We start from the raw sequence: 22,842 nt of genomic DNA on the forward strand, positions 1-22,842 counted from the left end.
TAAAATGTCTTAAAAAATCTAGATTTTTATGATTTCATTTTTTAGGACACTTTTATTTTTCAAATAAAATCTGGATTATTTTTTAAAAAATCTAGAAAAACTGTTTTTTCTAGTCAAAATGTGAAAAAACTGAATTTTATAAAAAATTAATGGAGAAACTAATTATTATTTTTAAAATGTGGAAAACCCGTTTCTTTAAACTAAATCTGGAAAACTAGATTTTATATATATATATATATATATATATATATATATATATATATAGAAAAAAATAACCAGTTTTCCACATTTTTCTTTAAAAAAATCAGTTTTCCAGAATTATTTTCTAAAAAAATGAATTTTTCATATTTTCTAAAAATAATTCAGTTTTTCATATTTTAAGAAAATATAAATTTTTAATAAAAAAAATTAAGTTTTCCGCATTTTTTTTAAATCAGTTTGGAAAAAACTTTAATATTTTCCACTCTCCTTGCCACGTCAGCGCTTAGGGTGGTAATTATTCCCTTTTAAAAAAAATCAGTGGGCTAATAGGACCCTTGAAATGGTAAGGTGTGTCGCAGAAACTTTAGCCAAAGTTCAGAGGGGTAACAGTGTCTTATCCCTGCAAATTTCAGAAACACAACGCTGATTTGAAATCAAAAAATAATCATGATTTCAAATCGCATGTCCAAACGCCTCCTAAGAATCTATGTTTAAAATCGAGTCAAAGATTAACTACTTTAACCTTCGTACTTCGAACCCCCTTATATAAATTGGGACAGAGGGAGTATATAAAAAGGAAAGATAATCCCTAGGATCTCTTCCTATTATTCTCTCCGATCTTGTAATCCAGATCTTCCATATCTTGTTAATATCCCTTATTTTATGTAATCTTCTGATTCTTTGATTTAGTTCCTTTATGTTATTGAGCAATCTCTGCTCATCCTTATGTATTTAAAGATGATTAATGTAATGCACAAACAGTAGCCTTTTGCAAAATCCTTCTGCCTATTTATGGTATCGGAGCTCCTTACGCTCGAACGAGTTTTTGATCCTTATTCTTTTTTGTTAGCCCATCACGTCCAACAACTTGAACGACACATTACGACTATGCAAACTCCCCCTCTCAAATAATCATGAATTCGTTTAGTCAAGGAGGTCAACTTGTTTCGATCAATCAACCCACCTAGCTGCCTATACGGCTTGCTGGTAGCACCAATTACGTTACTTGGAAGGCTCAATTAGATACTCTCTGCCTTGGCTATGATCTGTTTTCCTACATTTATGCTACCCTTCCCTCTCCATCTCCAATTGATCTAAACTATCAAACATGGAGGCGACAAGACAACCTTCTTCGTCATGCTCTTATGACGTATGTCGATCCTACCATAGCCCCTTTGATTACCTCTGCAGCTTCTGCGCACATCGCTTGGATAAAACTAGCGCAACAGTATGCCGACAAAAGTCAAACTCGTATTATAAGTCTTCATAACTCTCTCAGCCGCCCAAAGTCCGTTGCTCAATATCTCAATGAGATCGTGCTATCTCTTAAGAACTTGCCATTGCTGGCTCTCCCATTAACAATGGAACTTGTAATAAAAGTGCTCAGTGGCCTTGGACCAGAATTTGATGCCATTGGCTCTACCATCCGTGCTCGTGAAAACCCCATCACCTATGAAGAGATTTTTGAAAAACTCAGCAGCCGAGGATTGTTCCTTCTTCACACACCCAAGCTTGAGATGCCACCTCTTACTACTCAGTTTAATCAATGTTCGACACAAGTTAATCGGCAACACCAGAACAATTATCGAAACAACCAATCTGGTGGTAATTGGTCAGGTCCTCAAAACGACCCCTATTCGGACAGAAACAACAATACCAACCAAAAGTCCCAGTCGAAATTCTAACAACAATTGGCGCTCTCTAAACTTCAACAATAGAACCAGTGTTCAGTGCCAATTGTGTGACAAGTACGGACATATTGCTCGTGTTTGCCACTCTCGGAGTCACAATAAGGATGAACCACAAGTTAATTTCTCATCCACTACTGCATCCATCAATCCAAATTGGGTTATGGATACTGGTGCATCACATCGCATTACCTCAAATGCTCAGAATTTGCAAGCTTACTCGGAGTAAAAGGGACGGATGATTTCATAGTTGGTGATGATAAAGGTATTAAAATAAAGCACATAGGCCATACTAATCTTCCCACTCCCTCGTAGTTTTGTCCTAAAGATGTTTATGTGCTCCAAATTTTTATTGCAATCTTATTTCTGTTCCTCAATTTTGTGAGAAAAACAAAACATCTATTGAATTCTTTCCTACTTTATTTGTTGTGATGGATTTGAGAACGGGAGCACCTCTGGCTCAAGTCCGGTTTCCAGCTATAAGTTACCTGTTACTTGCTCCTCTCAAGAGAATTGTAATTCTTGTCTTTGCAATAAAAGCCATCGTTTACCATTTTCTACACCTACCTTAACTAGCTCTCGTCCATTAGAACTTTTATATACTGATGTTTGGGGACCTTCTCCAGCTCCTTCTCATAATGGTACTCATTTTTATGTCATATTTGTTGATCATTTTACAAAGTATATATGGCTTTTCCCACTCAAGCACAAATCTAATGTCACTGCCATATTTATTAATTTCAAACTATTGGTCGAGAAGTAATTTAACTCCACAATTTTCATTGTATATTCAGATGGCGGTGGTGAGTATGAAGGTCTAACTAAGAGGCTGACTAACATGGGCATTCAACATCTGTTCTCACCCCCCCCCCCCCCCCCCTCCTCCATACACCCCAAAGAGTAGTACTGCTAAACGTCATCACCGGCATATAATGGAGACAGCTTTAACTTTGTTGCATCAAGCCTCTATGCCTCTTCAATACTTGGTCTTATGCCTGTCAAACTGCCGTTTACAATCGTTTGTCCAAACCTATCCTTCAAGGCAGGTCTCCATTTGAATCCCTCTTTCATGTTAACCCAATTATTCCTCTCTTCGTACCTTTGGTTGCTTATGTTATCCATGGTTAAAACCCTATAATAACCATAAATTGAAACCCAAGTCTCGCCCTTGTGTCTTTCTTGGTTACTCTGTCACCCATCACTTTTATCAATGCCTTGATCCATCTACTTCCAAAATATTTCTATCTCGTCATGTAATATTCCAGGAAAACAGTTTTCCTTTTGCTTCTGTTCCTCACGGGTTACCTCAGATTACACCATAAGAAATACATTTCTGGCTTGATAACTCAACCACCAATCAGTCATGTCACCCTGAGTTCGTTTCTTCTCCTATGCCTCTAATAGATGTTCCATCAGTGCCCATGCTAGCTCGTGTTTTACCGACAGAAAACACACTGTCATCATCTCCTTCATCCCCATTGCAACCACCTCCACATTCCACATCTCCTTTTGGTTCCCATAATGAAGAGACAAGTCCCTCGTCCTCTGTGGCCGTTCCTGCCTTGAGTGAAGATGTTTCTACCTCTCATTTGCAACAGGTAAGTTCTATCTCCCCCTCCCCCCCCCCCCCCCCCCCCCCCAAACCACCAACTCATGTTGCTACTCACTTTCAGCATAATATTTGTAAACCCAAAAATCTTATAGACTATTATGCTTTAGTTATTTCTATAGACACATCAGTGGTTCCCCGAACTTACAAACAAGCAATTCAAACATGCTCCTTGACGTGATGCAATGTGTGAGGAGATTGTCGCTCTTCTTAAAAACAATACTTGGACTTTAGTTCCTAAATCTCAAGCACATAATGTAATTGGGTGCAAGTGGGTTTTTCGTATTAAGAAAAAACAAGATGGTTCGATAGATAGATAGATACAAAGGAAGATTGGCAGCCAAGGTTTTCATCAGCGTCCAGGTGTTGATTTTACTTCTACTTCCAGCCCGATGGTCAACCAACTACAATTCGTCTACTATTGAGGTTTGATATGTACTTCAACTGGTCGCTCTATACATGTTAATAATGCCTTCTTCAAGGAACTATAGCCGAAGAGGTTTATATGGATCAACCGCCTGGGTTCATTGATAAAAGCCTTCCTGATAATGTGTGGAAACTTCATAAAGCAATTTATGGACTCCGTCAAGCTCCCTGTGCTTGGTACACAGAGTTCATGCAACTTTATTACTTCTATTAGTTTTGTATGCTCAAAATCAGATCCTTCTCTGTTCATTCTCCATGGCACAGACTTTGTGGTATTTCTTCTCCTATATGTGGATGATATCATACTCACCTGATCTTCAAAATCCAAGACTTTCCATGTTATTAATGCATTGGCTCGCCATTTTTCACTCAAGGACTTATCTCTTTTGACATACTTTCTCGGTGTTGAGATTTGTCATCGATCAACAAGTCTGTATCTCTCTCAGAAAAAATATATCACTGATCTTCTCCAGCGTTTCAATGTGATAGAGGCCAAAGGAGTCCATACTCCCCTTGCTTCCTCGGCCATTTTGACATTAGATAATGAATATCCGCCTACAGATTGTAAAATTTATAGGACACTTATTGGTTCCCTTCAATATCTATCTATCACACGGCCCGACATTGATTTTGTTGTCAACCGTTTATCTCAGTTCATGCACAAGCCCTCCTATCAGCATTTGCAAGCTGCAAAAGGGAAGTTGCGGTATCTGAAAGCTACCAATCACTTTTGCTTACTCATTCGACCTGTTGCACCATTGAATCTAATCACTTATTCAAATTTTGATTGGGGTGAAAATCCTAATGATCTATGCTCTACTGGTGCATATGTTGTCTTGCTTGGTGGCTCTTCTATCAGTTGGTCATCTAAGAAGCAACGCGCAGTGGGTCGCTCTTCCACTGAAGCCGAGTACAGAGCCATTGCCAATGCTGCTGCTGAACCTCTGGATTGTCAATCTCCTCAAAGAACTCCACTTCTCCATTCCAAACACTCCAACAATTTGTTGTGACAACCTTGGTGCCACTTTCCTGTTAATATCCCTTATTTTATATAATCTTCTGATTCTTTGATTTAGTTTCCTTTATGTTAATGTTACACCCCGTAGTTTTGTACGTTGAGATTATTGAGTGTTGATTGTTTTAAGTATAGACGCTGGAGTTACCTTCAAGAATATATGAGATTATATGCGTCAATCTTATGATTATGAGGGTTTAAGTTCATATAATAAGCTATGGAAGGATTGAAGGGCAAGTGAATCAAGGAAATTAAATTTGTTGGAACTTTGAAGAAAATATGAGGGGTAATTTTGGCCCAACTTGGAGGAAGAATATCTTTTAGTAAATGAGGAGTTTTGAAGCAAAACAAGAGCCTAAATTGAAGTTTAGGAAGTGTAGTTTCCAACGCAACAAACCGCTCGTCGATACGATCTCGGAGTAGAGAATTATGGACATTACAAGTTAGGCGGGTAGAGCATGGGACTGCACTGCGCGGACGCACAGTGTCCTACGCTGCTATATTGCTACAGTGCCACCGAGTTCAACCCACTATATAAGGGTTAAAACCCCCATTTTTCTCCATAATAATTCCCTAAAAAGCTCTAGAAAGTTCAGCAAGCATATGAGAGCTCATATATCACATAAAAATGAGAATTTTGAGTAAATTTCAAGTTACAGAGTATTAATCGAGGTCCGAACAGTGTGTAGTCGCGATTATAGTTTCGTTTTGTGTTGGAGTTGGCTTGGAAACAAAGTAAATATTGAAGATCCTCTTATTCTAGCAAGGATAAGGTATGAATCTCTCTTTCTTAATATTGATTTAGGAATAATTACGAGAATAAGGGTTATAGATTGTTGTGTTGGCGTTGTTGGAGTATGGATTGAGATTTGAAGATAGTTTGGATGTAATTGTACATATTTATCTCGTAGTATCTTGATAATATTATTGTTGATGTTGTTGGTATTGTTTGGGAGTTGTTTTGGTATTTGAAGGAAGTAGATAATATAGGGGAGATGCTGTCCAAATTTTTGTGACCCAAACTAGTATTTGATAACTAGTACGAGTGAGTTAATGGAAAGTATGATGAAAGTATGATTAAAGATGTACTTCTTGCCATATAGGTTCAAGTGAAGGGCGAACATTGGAATAAAGGATCCCTTAAGTGGTGGCTTGACGAATAAGGTATGTAAGGTGTTCATTTCTCTCCCTTCCCTTGGCACGAATCCAACTAGAGCATGGACACGAACGTTCCATAATGAATCACTGCATTCTTGTGTCATGTAGCTTAAATCTTAATGTCTTAGTTATTTGATGATTCTTGGTATGTTATCATGTTTATCGTCATTAAGTTACTTTTTTGGATTCGATACGAATTTTCATAATTTATTCGGAGGTTACCGACCTTATGTCACTCCAACTGAGTAATGGCTTCTAATGGGCTCTCATGCATGCTAGTTATATTATGCATTTATACATATGATGATTATGGATCGGGTCGTACGTTCCTCGGCACTAACATATGATTATTATAGATCGGGCCATGCGTTCCTCGGCCCTAACACATATGGATCGGGCTGCACCTTCCGCAGCAATATACTACAATATACTATATTTATGGATCGGGTTGTACGCTCCACAACACTAACTTTATGGATCGAGTTGCACGTTCCGCAACACTAACAATTATAATATTAACATATATATATATGTGTGTCCTCATTTACATATGATTCTGGAATATGCATGCATTCCATAACGCACGTTCTCTGATGACAGGTTACTTTTATTTTCTTTGTACTTCCACCTTACTCATGCTATTGCATCCCGCCTTACATACTCAGTATTTTTATCCGTACTGACGTCCCCTTGCACGGGACGCCGTATTTCGTGCTGCAGGCCCTGACAGAGTTATTGGAGAGCAACCGCAGTAGGACTCTCAGCTTCAGCGGTGTCAGCAAGTGCCACTACTCTGGACTTGCTATCTTTTGGTACTTTTCTGCTAGTGTAATACATGTTCTTATGTACACTCTTAGAGGCTCATAGACATAGTGGGGTATGTAAATATTATGTATGGCCTTGTCGGCCTTATTTTAAGCTCTTGATACTTTTCTGATAGCCTAGCCGGCTTTGTGATACTCGTGATGTCGTAGCGACCTTGTCGGTTCGCATATGAATATATATGTTGGATTATTGGATATTTCTATGTTGGGCCTTTTCTGCGTGCAGGTGTTCTTTGAATTAGGGTATATGATGCTCAAAGTAACTATTAAGTTAGGTGGTCACGGCCTATGGGTCGGAGCCCGTCATACCCCTCGATGCGGTGTGACAATGTTATTGAGCAAACTCTGCTCATCCTTATGTAGTTAAAGATGATCAATGTAATACACAAACAATAGCCTTTTGCAAAATCCTTCTACCTCTTTAGTATATATATATAGACACGCACATTATTTTAGACGGAATGTATAATAACTTGTATTTGAATACTTTATTGCTTTTACATCTTTTATAATTGGTTGTCAAATGTGAAATGAACACTCTTCCTCTGACTTCCATGGTCGATTACATATAAGTATTTCTTTATCATGTCGACAAGAAGGATGCATGTTAATCCTGAAACAGGGTCATGGTGGAACAAATATTCACATCCAAGTGGTACTAAAGAAAGCTTAGATAGCATGAGACTCATTAGACTTCCCTGAGCTATTTATCTTAGCTTAATTTTGAATTAAAATTGGCGACTTGTAAGTTGTAGTCTTTACCTACGACTCCTTGAAAATAATTCCTAACAGAAATGATCGGATCCACAAATGCATAATTGTGGTAATCTTTGATTGATTTCTACGTGTGGCCATTGCCAGTGATATCAATCAAGAAAAAGTTACCCATAGAGAAGAGGGATTTATGTCGTATAAAGTGTAGAAATTCAGCGTAATTGAATTTGTTACTCCCTCCGAGAGTTCACTTAGCCATTTGCACACCCCTTAAGAAAATACTAGCTCTTAGAAAAAAAAAAGGTAATTTAACTAAACTACCCTAATTAAATAGGTATTGGGACTTGATCACATAACACTTAATAGGGGCAAATCTGAAAAAATAAGATTGATTCTTTCTTGATTTGATAAGTGAACACTCTTTTTAATCGGAGGGAGTATAACATGTTACACCCTCAATTCACTTTTAGAGTTTTAGTACTTGTCCAGAATGGATTTAATTTGCACTCCCTTTAAAAAATAATAAATGAAGTGTATAATTTACTATAATACTCATATTAATTGGTATATAGTCTTAATAGACTTGGATAATGATTTGGGGAATGAGTAGTTAATACAACAACAACAACAACAACATACCCAGTGAAATCCTACAATGTGGGGTCTGGGGAGGGTAAAGTGTACGCAGACCTTACCCCTATCTCGGAAGATAGGGAGGCTATTTCCGAAAGACCCTCGGCTCAAGAGAAAATACAAAAATTAAGGGTAGTTAATATTAAGGGTAAAACAAGCACAAAAATTGTCTTTTGCTTAGTATGCGAAAGTGGACAAATAAAGAGAATATTTATTTTTAGTAAAGTAGATAAGTAAAAGTGGATGGAGGGAGTACTTACTCTTTATTCTAGGCAACTAATTAATTGTTATCAAATAAAATTACTTTCAATTACCTAAATGATATGATCACATGTAAATATTTATTACACTATAAGTGTATTAAATTAACTCAAACTCATTAAAACAAAGGCAGATTTTCTTAGTGCCTTCAAACAACTAGCGAGGGCATTTAAAAATTGTTGTTGATGGAAAGAGTTGTAGCACCACTGTACTCACTTTTTCTTCTTGAATAGAAACTAACCACCATATGATGCTTTGTGTCATTTCAATTATTGTTGGATGAATACTAAATTTTGAAAGTCTACGCTAGAATTACTTCCATGATAATTGAATATAGTCTGATGAAGGTAGCAAATGATTTGTGCATTAAGAATTTTCTAAGCATGATCTCCACCATTAATTGCACCATCCAAATTATCGTAATTATTACAGGTAACTATATAAATTTCATGACATATTGAGCTAGTATTATTTATTATTTCAAGTGGTTTGATTTGATAGATCATGAAGAGGTGTTTGAAACCAAAAAAAAAAAAATGATACTCCCTCCATCTCAAAATATTTATCGCATTTTTCATTTACACGCCCATTAAGAAAGCATTTATATGGATAGTATTTTGACTATTTTACCCTTAACATATTTCATCATGTAATCTCTCCTCAATAAATGTTTACTCTATCAATGATGAGAACCTCTTAAATATTGTTAATTAATATAAGGGTAAAATAAGAAAAAGCTACTTAATTTTATTTTGATTAAATAAAACGACAAATATTTTGAGACAAGTATGTTTAGAAAGGACGACAAATATTTTGAGACGGAGGGAGTAAAAAAGAGGCGGCGAATTCAAAACATAGATACAAACATAAGTTACTCCCTCTGTCCGATATTAGTTGTCCACATTACTATAAATATTTGTCCCAAAATACTTGATCCATTTACCAAATCAATATAAAATTAATTAAGTTTTTCCTACTTTGCTCTTAACATTAATTGTTTTTTGAAGCAATCACTATTGATTAGAGGTCAATTAATTGGAGAGAAATAAGGGTAATGTAATAAAAATACACTTTTATTTATGAGTTCTTAAAAGGCGTGTAAAAGAAAAAATAGACAAGTAATATGGGACGGAGGAGTATGAGGATATTCAAAGGCAAATATATGAGTAGATCTTAAGTTAACTACAAATTGTTTTCACGAAAAAAATCTCTATAAATACAAGTGAAATTAAGTTTAATCATATGTATATTATTTATTGTATATAGATGGAATGCAATGTAACTAGTTTTAGTATATATTGATGTCTTGCGTTCAAAAGCTTTTCACGAAACTCCAGCCTCCAGGATTACATATATCGATGTGTTAAAGAGTATTTCACCTTACTTTTGGTTCATCAAAGATAAAACTGGATGAATAATTCAAACGAGTGATTTTGATATTACTAATCAATTGGATAACTCGTTGTTACATAAGCTTTATCCCATGCAAAACATGTTTAGAGCCCGTTTGGATTGGCTTATAAGTTGCTTATAAGTTGTTTTCAGTTTTTTTGAGTGTTTGGCTGGCCAGCTTAAAGTCATTTTGTGCTTAAAATAAGCTCAAAAAAATAATTGAGTCCATTTGACTTGGCTTATCTAAAGCAGCTTATAAGCTGAAAGCAGCTTATAAGCCAAAAAAAATAAGTTAGACTACCCTAACTTATTTTTTTTAACTTATAAGCTGCAAACAGCTTATAGGCATAAGTCCATCCAAACAGGCTCTTAGTATCAATTTAAAATAAACTTAAAGGTGGAAAAGTAGTTGAAAGGCACTCACAAATTTCAAAAGTCAAAAAGAGAGACCTGCCAATATTCTTCCTCTTTCTTTCCAAAAATGGTTTGTGAAACTCCTCGAAAAATTAGTTAAACTCAGTTATTCCAATTATATATACGCACTGTATAATTTATTTATTTTTTACTGTATGTCAATCTGTTTTATAGAGTTACCTACCTTGTTTTAATTTATTTATTGTGGGCACGCGATAACCTTTACTTATCTTTCAGGTGATATAACAGTGTAGAAATTCTTTTACACTTCAGCGTGCAAGATTTAAATGCTCATTTTATTATATTGAGTAAAATGGTTCCACCATCACTTTTAGTTTTGTAGCAAAATACAAAATAAAAGAAAACAAGTCATATTTTTCGTGTCACTTGTAAAATTAAATTTGCAGTGAAAAAAAATGATTTTAATATAATTATAAATGGGGCATATATATATATATATATATATATATATATATATATATGTGTGTGTGTGTGTGTGTGTGGATGATCTTCTATTCATATATAGAGTCTAGGTGACCCAGTCAAACCCAAATCAAATTGAACTGGACAAAATTTTGAACCAAAGCCAGCCCTGCAGATATAAGCATGGGTCATAGGGAAAAAATCATCGGAGATTAAGGTTCATTTATTAACTAGGACAAAAATGGTAGGTGATTTATCTTTATCTACCTAACCTTTGATAGCAAGAATTCAGTAAAATAATCGAAATTCATGCGAGCTAACCTGATGGTACTATTATCATATGTTTTTAAAAGAAAAAAGACATTAATTTATTTTTCATCTTGGGATTTGTCTGATTCTCCTAACTGAGATTTTCCCTGAGGTCCTTTAGTCCTCATGTAGAGTCTATACTCATCAAAGGTCCTTGGTGGATACAATGGAGGATTTTGCTTGGTAACCAGCTCCTTTACCGGTTCTATCAGCAAATCACTTTTAGGATTGTAGAAAAATGCAAGGGAAACACGCTCTTCCGCTGAATTCACGATCACTCTATGCTCAACACTCTTGTATATGGCATTGCTTAATACCTACATAAATAACAGACAAGTTAATTAATTGTTGAGTTCAATGTACTAATTATGCAATTTTCAATCTTCAAGTCTTACGCGGTAACGCACTTGTTCTTCTTTCAATGATCAAAGGCTATATTTTGGAAAATCGACTAATAATAAATTGAAGTAATTAGATCTCAGTCATTTGAGGCATCCAATATTTAATTTGAAGTACCCTTACCCCTAAAAAGCAATTTACAAAATAAAACAGTATGATAGAAAACATTGATTCTATCATTTTCAAAATGAAATAAGAAAATAAAAGCATCTCAGTCATCTGAAATATACAATTTTTTTGTTATAGAATATTCAATAGGTGAGAATGTGAGATACCATCGCAATCGGGAAAAAAAAAAGAGAGAGAGAGAGAGAGAAAATGAAAAGCAAGAACGATACTGGGTTGTAACTTTTGATTTGAAATTCAGGTACAATTTTGGTAGGTTGGTCCAACGTAACATTTCATTTCGTACTTTATCTTCAGATGTGAGGTTCATGTAATAGGATAAGGTGTTTATATTTACCAAATATGGGGTCTGCGAAATGAGTGATTAAAAGGACAAATGTAGTAAAGAGATATTAGGTTGATACATTTCATTTCATTTTGCCAAATGAAAAAGATTGGGGTGTGTTTGGTACGACGGAGGAAGTTATTTTCTACGAAAAATACTTTTTTAAAAAAATATTTTTCTGACATTTGATTGGTGTGTGAAAAGTATTTTTTTTTTAAATTATATATTAAAGATAATAATATTAATAAATTGGAGAAAATTTTGAGAACTAAAAATTAATAATAATGTCTAAATGTTAGTTGAAGCAAGTAATATAAAAAATAACTTCCGTTCATAAGTTAGGGAAGCCATTCTTCTCCTTTTGATGAATAATAATTTTCATGGAAAATGACTTCATTATACCAAACACAAGAAGATGACTACCTCATGAAAAATATCTTCCCGAAAGCCAATTTCCATCGTACCAAACATACCATTAAATACCACATGTTTTATTACACGTTCGCCTTTTTGGAACATTGGTATTAAACTATTGATGATAGTAGTAGTACTGAACAGGTTGTAACAACTACGGTGTTAATTGTTTTCAGAGATATTCTCAAACAATATGCGTAAATCAAGAGTCTTTAGAAAAGTATACGTGTCAAAGTCACAATATTTCTCTGAAAAATTTAAGTAAAATTGTGAAAACATTTATGTCATTATAAAGGAATGATTAGAGATTGTAAGTCAATTTGGTTTTGGTATAGTGTTGCATGTGCTAAAGCCCTTTTCTTTAGAAGGTGGTAACTTGCTAATTCTAACTTTATAGAAGTTATAATTTTCCAAAACATTTCTATATGCAGAATAATGTATGTACTGGGCAAAAACTTGATAGTCTATAGAAAACCAAATTGACGTATAATTCTTTATAATTTTGCTTCTTAAACTTTCGTTGTGTTTAAACAAAGCAAAGCGGACGCGGGGACGCTGTTTTCACTCCCTCCCATGTGACTATTTTTGGTCAATTTCCAGCCAAACACTCTCTTTAAAGATAATTTACAAATACGAACTACTACTGCTACTACTAAACAAAAAATAAACATCAAGTTGTGTTTGGTAGTATAATAGCTAGAAGCCATTTTTAGAAAAGATTTTTTTTTCTATGAGGAGTCATTTTTAGAAAAGATATTTTGTATGAGAAGTTATAATTTTCTCACGTTTTTCATTAAATTAAGGGGGATAAAGTGACTACCAATCACTTATAGGTAGAAGTCAGTTTACATATAATTTTGTTAACTTTTAACTTTAACTTTATATTATTTAATCTAATTAACACTTAGACATTATATTAATCTTTACTACTCCTATTAAGAAACTTTCATAAAATACCACTCCTAGTATTTGATTTGTTAATATTTTAATTGAACACAAAATATATTTTCCAGAAAAATATTTGCCATCGTACTAAAACACATTTAAAGATGAACAAACTATACCTACTACTAAACAAAAACAGAGAAAGACGAGAAGTAAGATACTCCCTCCGTTTCAAGATGTTTGTCAGGATTTTTTTGACACGACGTTTAAGAAAGTAGAGAAGATTTTGAATCTTGTGATCTTAAATTAAAGATGTGTATAATGTACCAAAACATTGTTTAGTCTTGTGGCATTAAACACTGTCATGTGGACTCTTGAAATTACAGAGTATGTTACCAAAAAAGGAAAGAGACAAACATTTTGAGACGGAGGGAGTAATATGTATTCACCTGAATCTGATCACCTATATTGACAATGAAAGCATGTGAAGCTGGCTTTACAGTGATCCAATGGCCGTCTCGCCGGACCTGAAGGCCAGCAACGTGCTGATCAGGGAGGAGAATGGTCATACCACCAGGATCAGAATGTGGTGAAAGGCCTAAGGTCAAGTCTGGCTGTGGACATTTTGGATAAAAGTTCACCCTTAGACATGCTCCTATATCTCTGTCTCCTCCAAATGCATTTTGCAAAACATCCTCTTTTAATCCAAGATTTGATGATAATATCTTCATTAAACGCCCACAAAACTTCACCACTTGTTTTGAATATTCTTCAATCACTTTCCTGCATTTGTTATGTCTTAATTTCCATCAAAGTCTAACAACCATATCTTATAATGCCAGCAAATAACCAGCTAGCTAGCCCATCTCCCTCACAAAGCAAAATGAAACAAAAAAGGGCGAGAAAAAAGTATTGCAATGGAACAATACTAGAGTACAACTTCATTATTCAAAAAACGATTATATATCATACTATAGTAAAAAATGTAGTTACGCTATTCAAATCGAGAAAAAACAACGTCATAAGCTTCTATGATGGTGTGAGGTATTAAAAAAGGAGTTTAGGGTCTATACATTGATACTAGTTGCATGTGGCCGTGCTAAGTCCGGACCCAAACTCATGCTACGAACGTAGTAAATTACATTTAAAAATACTCCAATTTATGTCATATTTTTTATTGCATAATTAATTTAATCTAGCAACACGTTAATCATGTTTTGTTGGTAAGTCTTCATAATTATCAAAAAAAATTAGTCACATAATTGAATAATTTTAAAGAATAAATTATTTATGATGAAGGACGTTTGGAAGGACAATTAGCAAATACAAAAGGACACAAGATTCAATATTCACTAAAGAAGCAAAACATTGGAGGTTTAAATAAATAAAGGGTTTGTTCGGTATGAAGGGAAATATTTTTCAAAAAATGTTTTTCAATTTTTCATGTTTGGTTGGTCTGAATTTTTTAAAAACATTTTCTCTAGCAAAATAAGTTCCTTAAAATGAAGAAAATGACTTCGCTAGTAGAAATAGGAAAATCGAGTTCCACAATTGGTTTTCACATTCATTGTTCCCTCCCGACGTCCTTCCAATACAACTTATGTTCACTCCCACCATTGTAGTTCCCATCCGCACCAACCACCACCCCACATCCCCAACCCCAACCCCACCTCCCATTGTACTTGTCTAGGCTATAGACAAATAATTTTAGCATAATATTTTTGCTTACATACCGAAGATAAGAAATTAAGTAAGCAACACACTTGTTTTCCTGAAAAATATTTTTAAAACAATAATTTTCGTGAAAAATATTTCCTTCATACCAACACACCCAAAGAGAATAATTGGGGGTACTAATTAGTAGGACCTAATAAATGTTCTAATTGGAAATGAAATTGTGACTCCAACTTTACATGAATTTTATCGAAATGTATAATAATTAGATATAATGGTAAAAAAAAATACACCTGAACTATCACTTTTTTTGTGAGCTTTCTACATGAACTATCAGGTGTGCGAGTTTCCTACCTGAACTATCACCAACTATTTAACAAAACACACGTCAGCTATCAGTTGTTCAATTTTTCTACCTCAGTTATTCAGATAAGTTGAGGTAATTAAGTTTGACTACTACTCCCTCCCTTTCAAATTATCTGTCGCTTTTTTGTTGTACAAGACCCTTAAGAAATTATAATTAGGAGAGGTATTTAACTACTTTACCCTTAGTTATGTCTAAGTTATATACTCCCTCTGTCTCAAATTATCTGTCTTTTTTTTGCTTTACAAGCCCCTTAAGAAATTATAAGTAGGGGGGGGGGGGTATTTGACTACTTTACCCTTAGCTATGTCTAAGTTATAATCTCTCTCCATTGAATGTTTATCTATTAATGTGTCATCTTTATTAATGACAAAATTCTACTAAGTGTAAAATGAGGAAAAATAATTAATTGTGCCTTGAAATTCTAAAACGATAAATAATTTGAGATAACTATTTTTAGTAACCCCGACAGATAATTTGAGACCGAAGTAATAATAGTTATGTAGTTACTTAATGATAAGAGTAGTATAGGAAGAAATTAATAAATCTTTCGTGATTTGCTAAAATAGATAAATAAAAAAAATATTTTTAATATAAGGAACAAGTGAAAAGAAACGAAAGGAGTAATCCAATAAGGAACAAGAAGATATCCACAAAAAGTTACTATATTTGGTGTCAATCTAGTCCAATTACAAAGTCCCAAGTGAAAATGGTCATTAGAAAAATGAAAATATGTAAACAAAAAGCAACCACCACATGTAGTAACTTCATTGCTCAAAGAATAGTGTGATGACTACAAAAACTTGAGATTCTCCCTTATATATAGTAATAAAATTATGAAGTAAGTCTTATAAGATAACTACATGTAAATATCAAACAATAAACATCAATTGGTAACCTATCTAAACGGTAACTAACATACACTTGCCAGCCAATATTCATTAAAATCATTACAGTGTCAGTGTATATAATTAGTTGTAACTTGTACGTACCTGAGGGAAAGCGGGAAGGCAGGCCACTTGTTATGGACCTTCAAAGAACAAGGAAGATAGTGAAGAAAATAATAATCACTCCAATCAAGAATGGCACCTTTCTCAACTCCAAGACGGCTCCCATAGCCCTCATAAGTCTTAGGCGTATTAGCATATGTTTGCTTAACATCCATGGGATGGTGAAAGAATTCCCTCCAAACTTCTCGTGCTTCATCCATTAGCTCTGGAGGAACACCATGATTCACAACCTGAAAGAATCCCCAGTTTCTACAAGCCTCTGAAATTTGTTCATAAATAATGGATTTATTTGCATAATTGTTTCCATCACTAGTAAAAAGTCCCAGAAAATCAATGGTGGGGATGTTAATATCGTTGTTGAAGGAATTACTCAACGATGGTCTCTCTATTGGCGGCTTGACATATTTGTTGGGAATTGTAGAGATGCCACTATCAGATAAAGATTGGACACGGACTATAGGTTCTGGCCAATCTTGTGGAGATTTCATAATGTTGCTGCTTATTCACTTTACTGTTTATTTCAAGATTTCTGACTATTCCAATATGGGGAGTACGATGATGAAACAAAAGTGCAAGTAAGAAAGACCCTAGCTTATATTATATATATATATATATACATATATATATATATACACTAGATGATGAAAGTCCGTGCTACACAAAAAATAGTAGCACACTTTTTTTTAGTTTGTCTTAAAAAGAATGATATATTTTTATGTTTAGAAATCATTTAACGTGAAACTTCCCCTTTTACCTTTAATGAAATGATTTAAATTCACACAAATATCTATGACTTGTTTTAGACCACAAGTTTTAAAGATCTTTTCTTTATTTTTTAAACTTCGTGCCTAGTCAAACTATGTCACATAAATTAGGACAGAGAGAGTAACTTTTGGTAATATAATTATGGAATTTTTATTATAGAAAGTATAATAATTCAATTAATTGAAAATATCAATAAATTATTTTACTTAGTCCGTTTCTCCATATATGACTTTCCTGGTTTGGTTCTCCAATTGAAAGAATTGAAATATACCATCTCCTACCGAATTTCATGCCATCATTTCTTTCTACTCAACAACACTGAAAAGCGCTTTCATGTGTTAACATATGTTGTAGTCTTAAATTTTTAAGTATAGACCATCTTCATCATTTTAAGAAAATATGTGTATACGCTTCTTGATCGTTTATATTTCGTCTTCTTGATGTTATTCCTCATTATTTGTGTGAGACGTATGTGTCTAAACCGATACCCAAAGGTATAAGTTTTAAATTTTTTGGTTTTATGACTTCTTTAGCGGTTTCTGTGTTCAATTTAAATTGTTATTTCTTTTTTCTTGAATTTCTCTTCTTTAAATTTTCTCTAAGCGTACCTTTACCATTTTCTAAACTTATTATCATTAAAATGTCTTTTTTTCCCTTTTTTTTTTTTACAATTGTCTCCTACTTCTTCACATGGACCACACCTTAATTATTATTATTTTGCAATTGTCTCCTACTTCTTCACGTGGACCCCACCTTATTTTTTTTAATTTTTTACAATTGTCTTCTAACTATTCACATGGACCACACCTTAATTATTATTATTTTGCAATTGTCTCCTACTTCTTCACGTGGACCCCACCTTATTTTTTTTAATTTTTTACAATTGTCTTCTAACTATTCACATGGACCCCACCTTAATTGTTTTTAAAAATTTTAACTATATTAAAAGAGTGGGTGGACGACGATCTAACCCACTCTTCCAATATACTAGAAATAGAAATACATGATACACAATATCCGCGGCCACCCACCCCCACAAAAAATTAAACAAATCTCTGCACACACATAGATCTACATACTAAAAAAGTATATCGAAAGCGACGAGAATACGAAATTGAGGGAGTCGGCAACTTGCCACTGAATTCTTAACAAAGATATATTCCCTCCATCCAAATTTATGTGACATTTTTTATTTTTTAGTCAATCCCGACCCAATAAGAACGACATATTTCTATATTTGGTACTACTTCAGTTTTAATTTGTTTGTCTTAGTTTGATTCAATACGGTGTTTAAGAAAATCACAAAGACTTTTGAATCTTGTGATTTTAGATAAAAAATGTGTATAATGTATCGAATTGTCCTTTAAATTTTGTGATCTTAATAAATATGTCATGTAGGATGTTAAGCGTATAGGATGTTAACCGTAACGAGTTACTAAATATGAAAAATGATATTTTTTTTAAACAAAATAAAAAAGAAAGTAAGATAAACAAACTGAAACAGTGGGAGTAAAAAATTTGGCTTTAAACTTCTCATTTTACCCTTAATAAGATGATTTATAGTCTCCTGAAGATGGCTCCTTCGAGCGCATAAAGCTCTGAAGATCCAAACTGGACGGAAGCCCTGAGATCTTCTAAGGGGCAGGGATAGACTTCATAAAGGGATAGCACATCCATACAATATTCTATGACTTACTTAAGACCACAAGTTTAAAAAAAACTCCTTCATTTTTATATTTCGTGGAACGGAAAAAGTATATAACAAGTGGAGAAAGGAGTGGGGCAAAGGAATATATATATAGTGGTCTAGAATAGGCCTCGTAACGTATATAACTACTAAGAAAAGTGGGGGGTTGGCTGTTGTGTAGTGAAATGGAGTGATGGACGTAAGGAAAACGTGATATATATCATGAGTTAATTAACTAACACACGCTATTGTTATAACGTGCGATTTGATGTCTTGGTGGGTGGGCAAGGATATTATTTCATAAATATCTGTACTAAATTGCGAGGACAGCTCACCGCACAAATGACGAACAATCATAGTATGTCTTATTTAATAAAAAATACGTACGACTCCAACCTGATATATGCAAATGCCCCTTCCATTGTAGAAAGTGATTTCTAACACTTCAATTATTTTTAAATTAAAATGAAGAAGAGTGGTGTAACGAGCCCAACAACAATGCGTGCTTTTAACAAATAGATAGGTACTTCTCAATTCTCATTGGAACGTGTTGGACCACTTGGCCACACAAAAGTAGGAATGACTAGGATTGAAAACGGAAGTATAACATGGAGGGACCTTTTCTTCATATTCGTCTTCTGTGGCCTGTGGGTACTATAGTTTTTCGGCCCAATTTATCTTTTTCGGGATTAAAATATTTAAATATTAATTATTATTATTATTATTATTATTATTATTATTATTATTATTATTATTATTATTATTATTAAAGTATCATTTTTTAAAACTAAAAGCACTAGATAACAAAAAATTTCAGTGGCATCGAATTTCAGTCACAAACTGACCGAACAGGCTTAAGGTTAGATTAACCTAACAAGGATAATTATAAGACTCCATTTATATTTTTCAAGATTAAGATAACTAAAATTATTTATATTTTCAATATCTGAATATGTGAACTTTCATACTTAAATAAACAATACTTACTACATCCGTAAAATACTAGAACTATCTTATTATATGGTGTTGTTTGTTGATTTGATGAAGTTTGTTCCAAAAATTATCGGCGATGGTTACCCCACAATGATGGTAGTTAGTGTAGTAATGATGGTTGTGTAGTAGCAGTTTATGGTGGTGATTGGCGGTGCTAAGCTATGATGGTAGTGAATGTTCAATGGTGGTGGTTTCAGAAGATGACTAGAGTTGTAACGATTGTGTCATTTTTGTTGTGCTACGGTGACGGGTGGTGATCATGACTGGTATTAGAGGACGCTAATGGTGGTAACTAGTGGTGGTAGTTATGCAGTGTAGGTTGATGGTGATAATGAATGACAGTAGTAACTGGCAATAACAATTGTGAAAGCTAATGATAGTTGTTGCGAGTGGTGGAAAAGTTCATCTTCGTAAATCTAACTAATTGGGACTTATTTATTCTAAACAAGTAAGTAATCCTAAAAGAAAAAAAGCACTTCATAAATCTAGCTAGTTCTAAACAATTCAAATTTAGATCCTGTTGAGTGGAAAGACGTGGAAATTCACAAACACTGACTAAGGCGCAATCATTTAACGAGAAATTTTATTTTTAGTCTCACATATTAAGTCACACTTGTGTGAGACTCTTCAAAGTTGGACATTTGGATCAGTGGGTCCCACTCCTACCACTCTTTTAATTCGTCTTCCACATCCCAAACAACCTTTTCTAATAAAGTTTTCTTTTTTGACAACTAGAAAATTCTCCTTCGCTTTCCCAAACTAATACTCTCTCTTTCCTTAGCCTAAAAATTGTCATGTGATTGTTCTATTTCCTCAACACTTTTTGAGTTTTCTTTCAACACGGATTATTCACTTTATTTTCAGAAATCCGAAGATTATAGATCTATATTATTTTACATTATTGTTTCCTAGGTAAAAGAAACGACAACTTGGGCGAATAAATATGGGTTGACAATGGAAAAAGGGATTTAAGGGGAATGATTTTAATACTTGTGAATGGGATTATGATAGAAATTCGGGTGAAAAAGTTAATTTAAAGTATTTTTCCTCCCCTATCAACTTCGGTTCTCATTTTTTTCTCCATTCAAAATCGATTTTCTAATTACAATATTAATTAACTATTTGTAAATTCTAGGAGTATCTTTTTAAGCATGTGAATTTTTTTATTTTTTTTAAGATTCTTTTTCATTGCTTGAAAACCCCACCATGAAGCAGCCGGAGGGACTCAATATTCATGAAAAACTGTGCGTACAAAATATGTTAAAGAGTTAGAATCTGCTTTTTTTCTGGTATCCTTAAACAGAATCTTCATGTTTCTTGCTTTTCATTTTTTTCCAGATAATGATGAATAATCTTATGGGGTATCAATTTTATTGCAAAATAATCTGATTAAATTGTTAATTTTGGATGAAAAGCTTTGTGATTTCATGAAATGTTTTTATCTCTTTCTGAAAATGAGTGAGGGAAGAATTAAAAGAGAGAGCAAATGAGTTTTGGGCTAAGGCAGGAGAGAGTAATATGTTGAAATTTTGATGTGGAGAGTGAAGTAGAATTTTCTGGTATAGGAGGCTGTTTAAAATGAGGAAGATGGATTAAAAGAGAGAAAATGGTGGTAGAAGTGGGACCCACTCGGTCCAAATGTCCAACTTTAAGTCTCGCACAAGTATGACTTGACATTAGAGGTGGGCGTTCGGTTTTTCGGTTCGATTTCGGTTTGATAAAATCGGATTCGGTTTTTTGAAGGTGGACACCAAACACCGAACCAAACTAGTTCAGTTCGGTTCGGTTTCAGTTTTTTCAATTCGGTTTTTTTAATATAATATTAGAAGCGATTCCATTGACATTAATTCATATTCTCAAAAGCAATAAAACATAAAATTGATAAATTGAAATCAAAATCAAACAAACAGGATACACAAGAACATAAAACTATAATCATGACATAGGATTACTAGGTGTTATATACATACCGTAAGAATAATTAAGAAAATACATAAAGGACATACATTAATCCTAAAGAGACATCCTAGTTACCTTTCTTTGTTAAGGATATTTGATTTTTTCAATTGAAGTGAAAAATTAGGGATACAAATGCAAAAGAGGACTTATTACAATTGGGTTTTTTTTGCTTTAAACTTAATGGGCCTGGACTATTTTAATTTTTTGGGGTAATGTATTAAATTTCGGTGCCCGTTTGGTTTTTCGGTTCGGTTTTATCAAACTTCGGTTCGGCTATTTCGGTTTCGGTTTTTTGACGATGGACACCAAACACCGAACCAAACTAGTTCGGTTCGGTTCGGTTTGTTGAAGTTTCGATTCAGTTCGATTTTTCAATTTTCGGTATTTATGTCCAGCCCTACTTGACATGTGACACTCAAAATAAAATTTCTCATCATTTAACCAAACATCTCACAAGTAACTAGCTGCTCAGTCGAGAAATTTTATCATGGGCGAGTCACACCTATTGGGAAGACATTAGTTGTGTTATATTCCTCTCAAAATTTGCCATGTGGAATATAGTGGGTCCTCCGTCAGCACTCTCTCTTACCTACATTTCCTTTGGTTTTCTATTTTACTCCCTCTGTTTACTTTTACTTGTCCACTATTTCATAAATACAACGGAATAATTGAAATTATTTTGAGTTGTAAATTTCTTTTAGATTAAAATTACATAAAGATGATTGTTAATCTCATATAATGAGCATGAAATGATGAAGCAAAATTCCAGTGAGAAATTTAGAAACTCTAGGATTACTTAGAGACTTCACTTTTTCTAATTTTGCTTTTGGTTCTATATTCAGTAGGCGTTTGGCCATAAAAACAAAAAATTATTAATTTTATTTGGAATTTTGAAGTTGGAGTTAAGATGGAATTGTGTTTGGTTATAGTTTTTGCAAGGAATATTTGGTTGTTTTAAATATACTGAAAGTAAAAAAAGTGAAAACAAGATTTTTGATGTTTTTCAAATTCCAAATACAATTTCTTCAAGTTGTATTTGAAATTTTTATGGTCAAACACTAATTTTCAAATAAAGTGACAAAAAAATTCAGGAAAAGATGAAAAAGTCTCATGGCCAAACGGGCCCTTGTCAAATCTAGAACCCCATTTAATTTTTCAAAAATAAAAAGAAAGT

The 22,842-nt window shown here is 33.8% G+C and overlaps 1 protein-coding gene across 1 annotated transcript; it reads right to left on the reverse strand.

Moving 5' to 3' along the window:
- Positions 1-10,963: 10,963 nt before the first annotated feature.
- Positions 10,964-16,860, reverse strand: LOC132637907 (jasmonate-induced oxygenase 2-like). Its single transcript, XM_060354925.1, has 3 exons — positions 16,247-16,860; positions 13,666-13,999; positions 10,964-11,384 (listed from the first exon to the last, which is right to left on the reverse strand). Exons 1-3 carry the CDS (start codon positions 16,750-16,752, stop codon positions 11,127-11,129), a joined length of 1,098 nt encoding a protein of 365 aa, XP_060210908.1. The 5' UTR covers positions 16,753-16,860; the 3' UTR covers positions 10,964-11,126.
- Positions 16,861-22,842: the final 5,982 nt, after the last annotated feature.

This window comes from Lycium barbarum, chromosome 1 (genome assembly GCF_019175385.1).
Source record: "Lycium barbarum isolate Lr01 chromosome 1, ASM1917538v2, whole genome shotgun sequence".
In the NCBI taxonomy this organism is placed as follows: Eukaryota; Viridiplantae; Streptophyta; class Magnoliopsida; order Solanales; family Solanaceae; genus Lycium; species Lycium barbarum.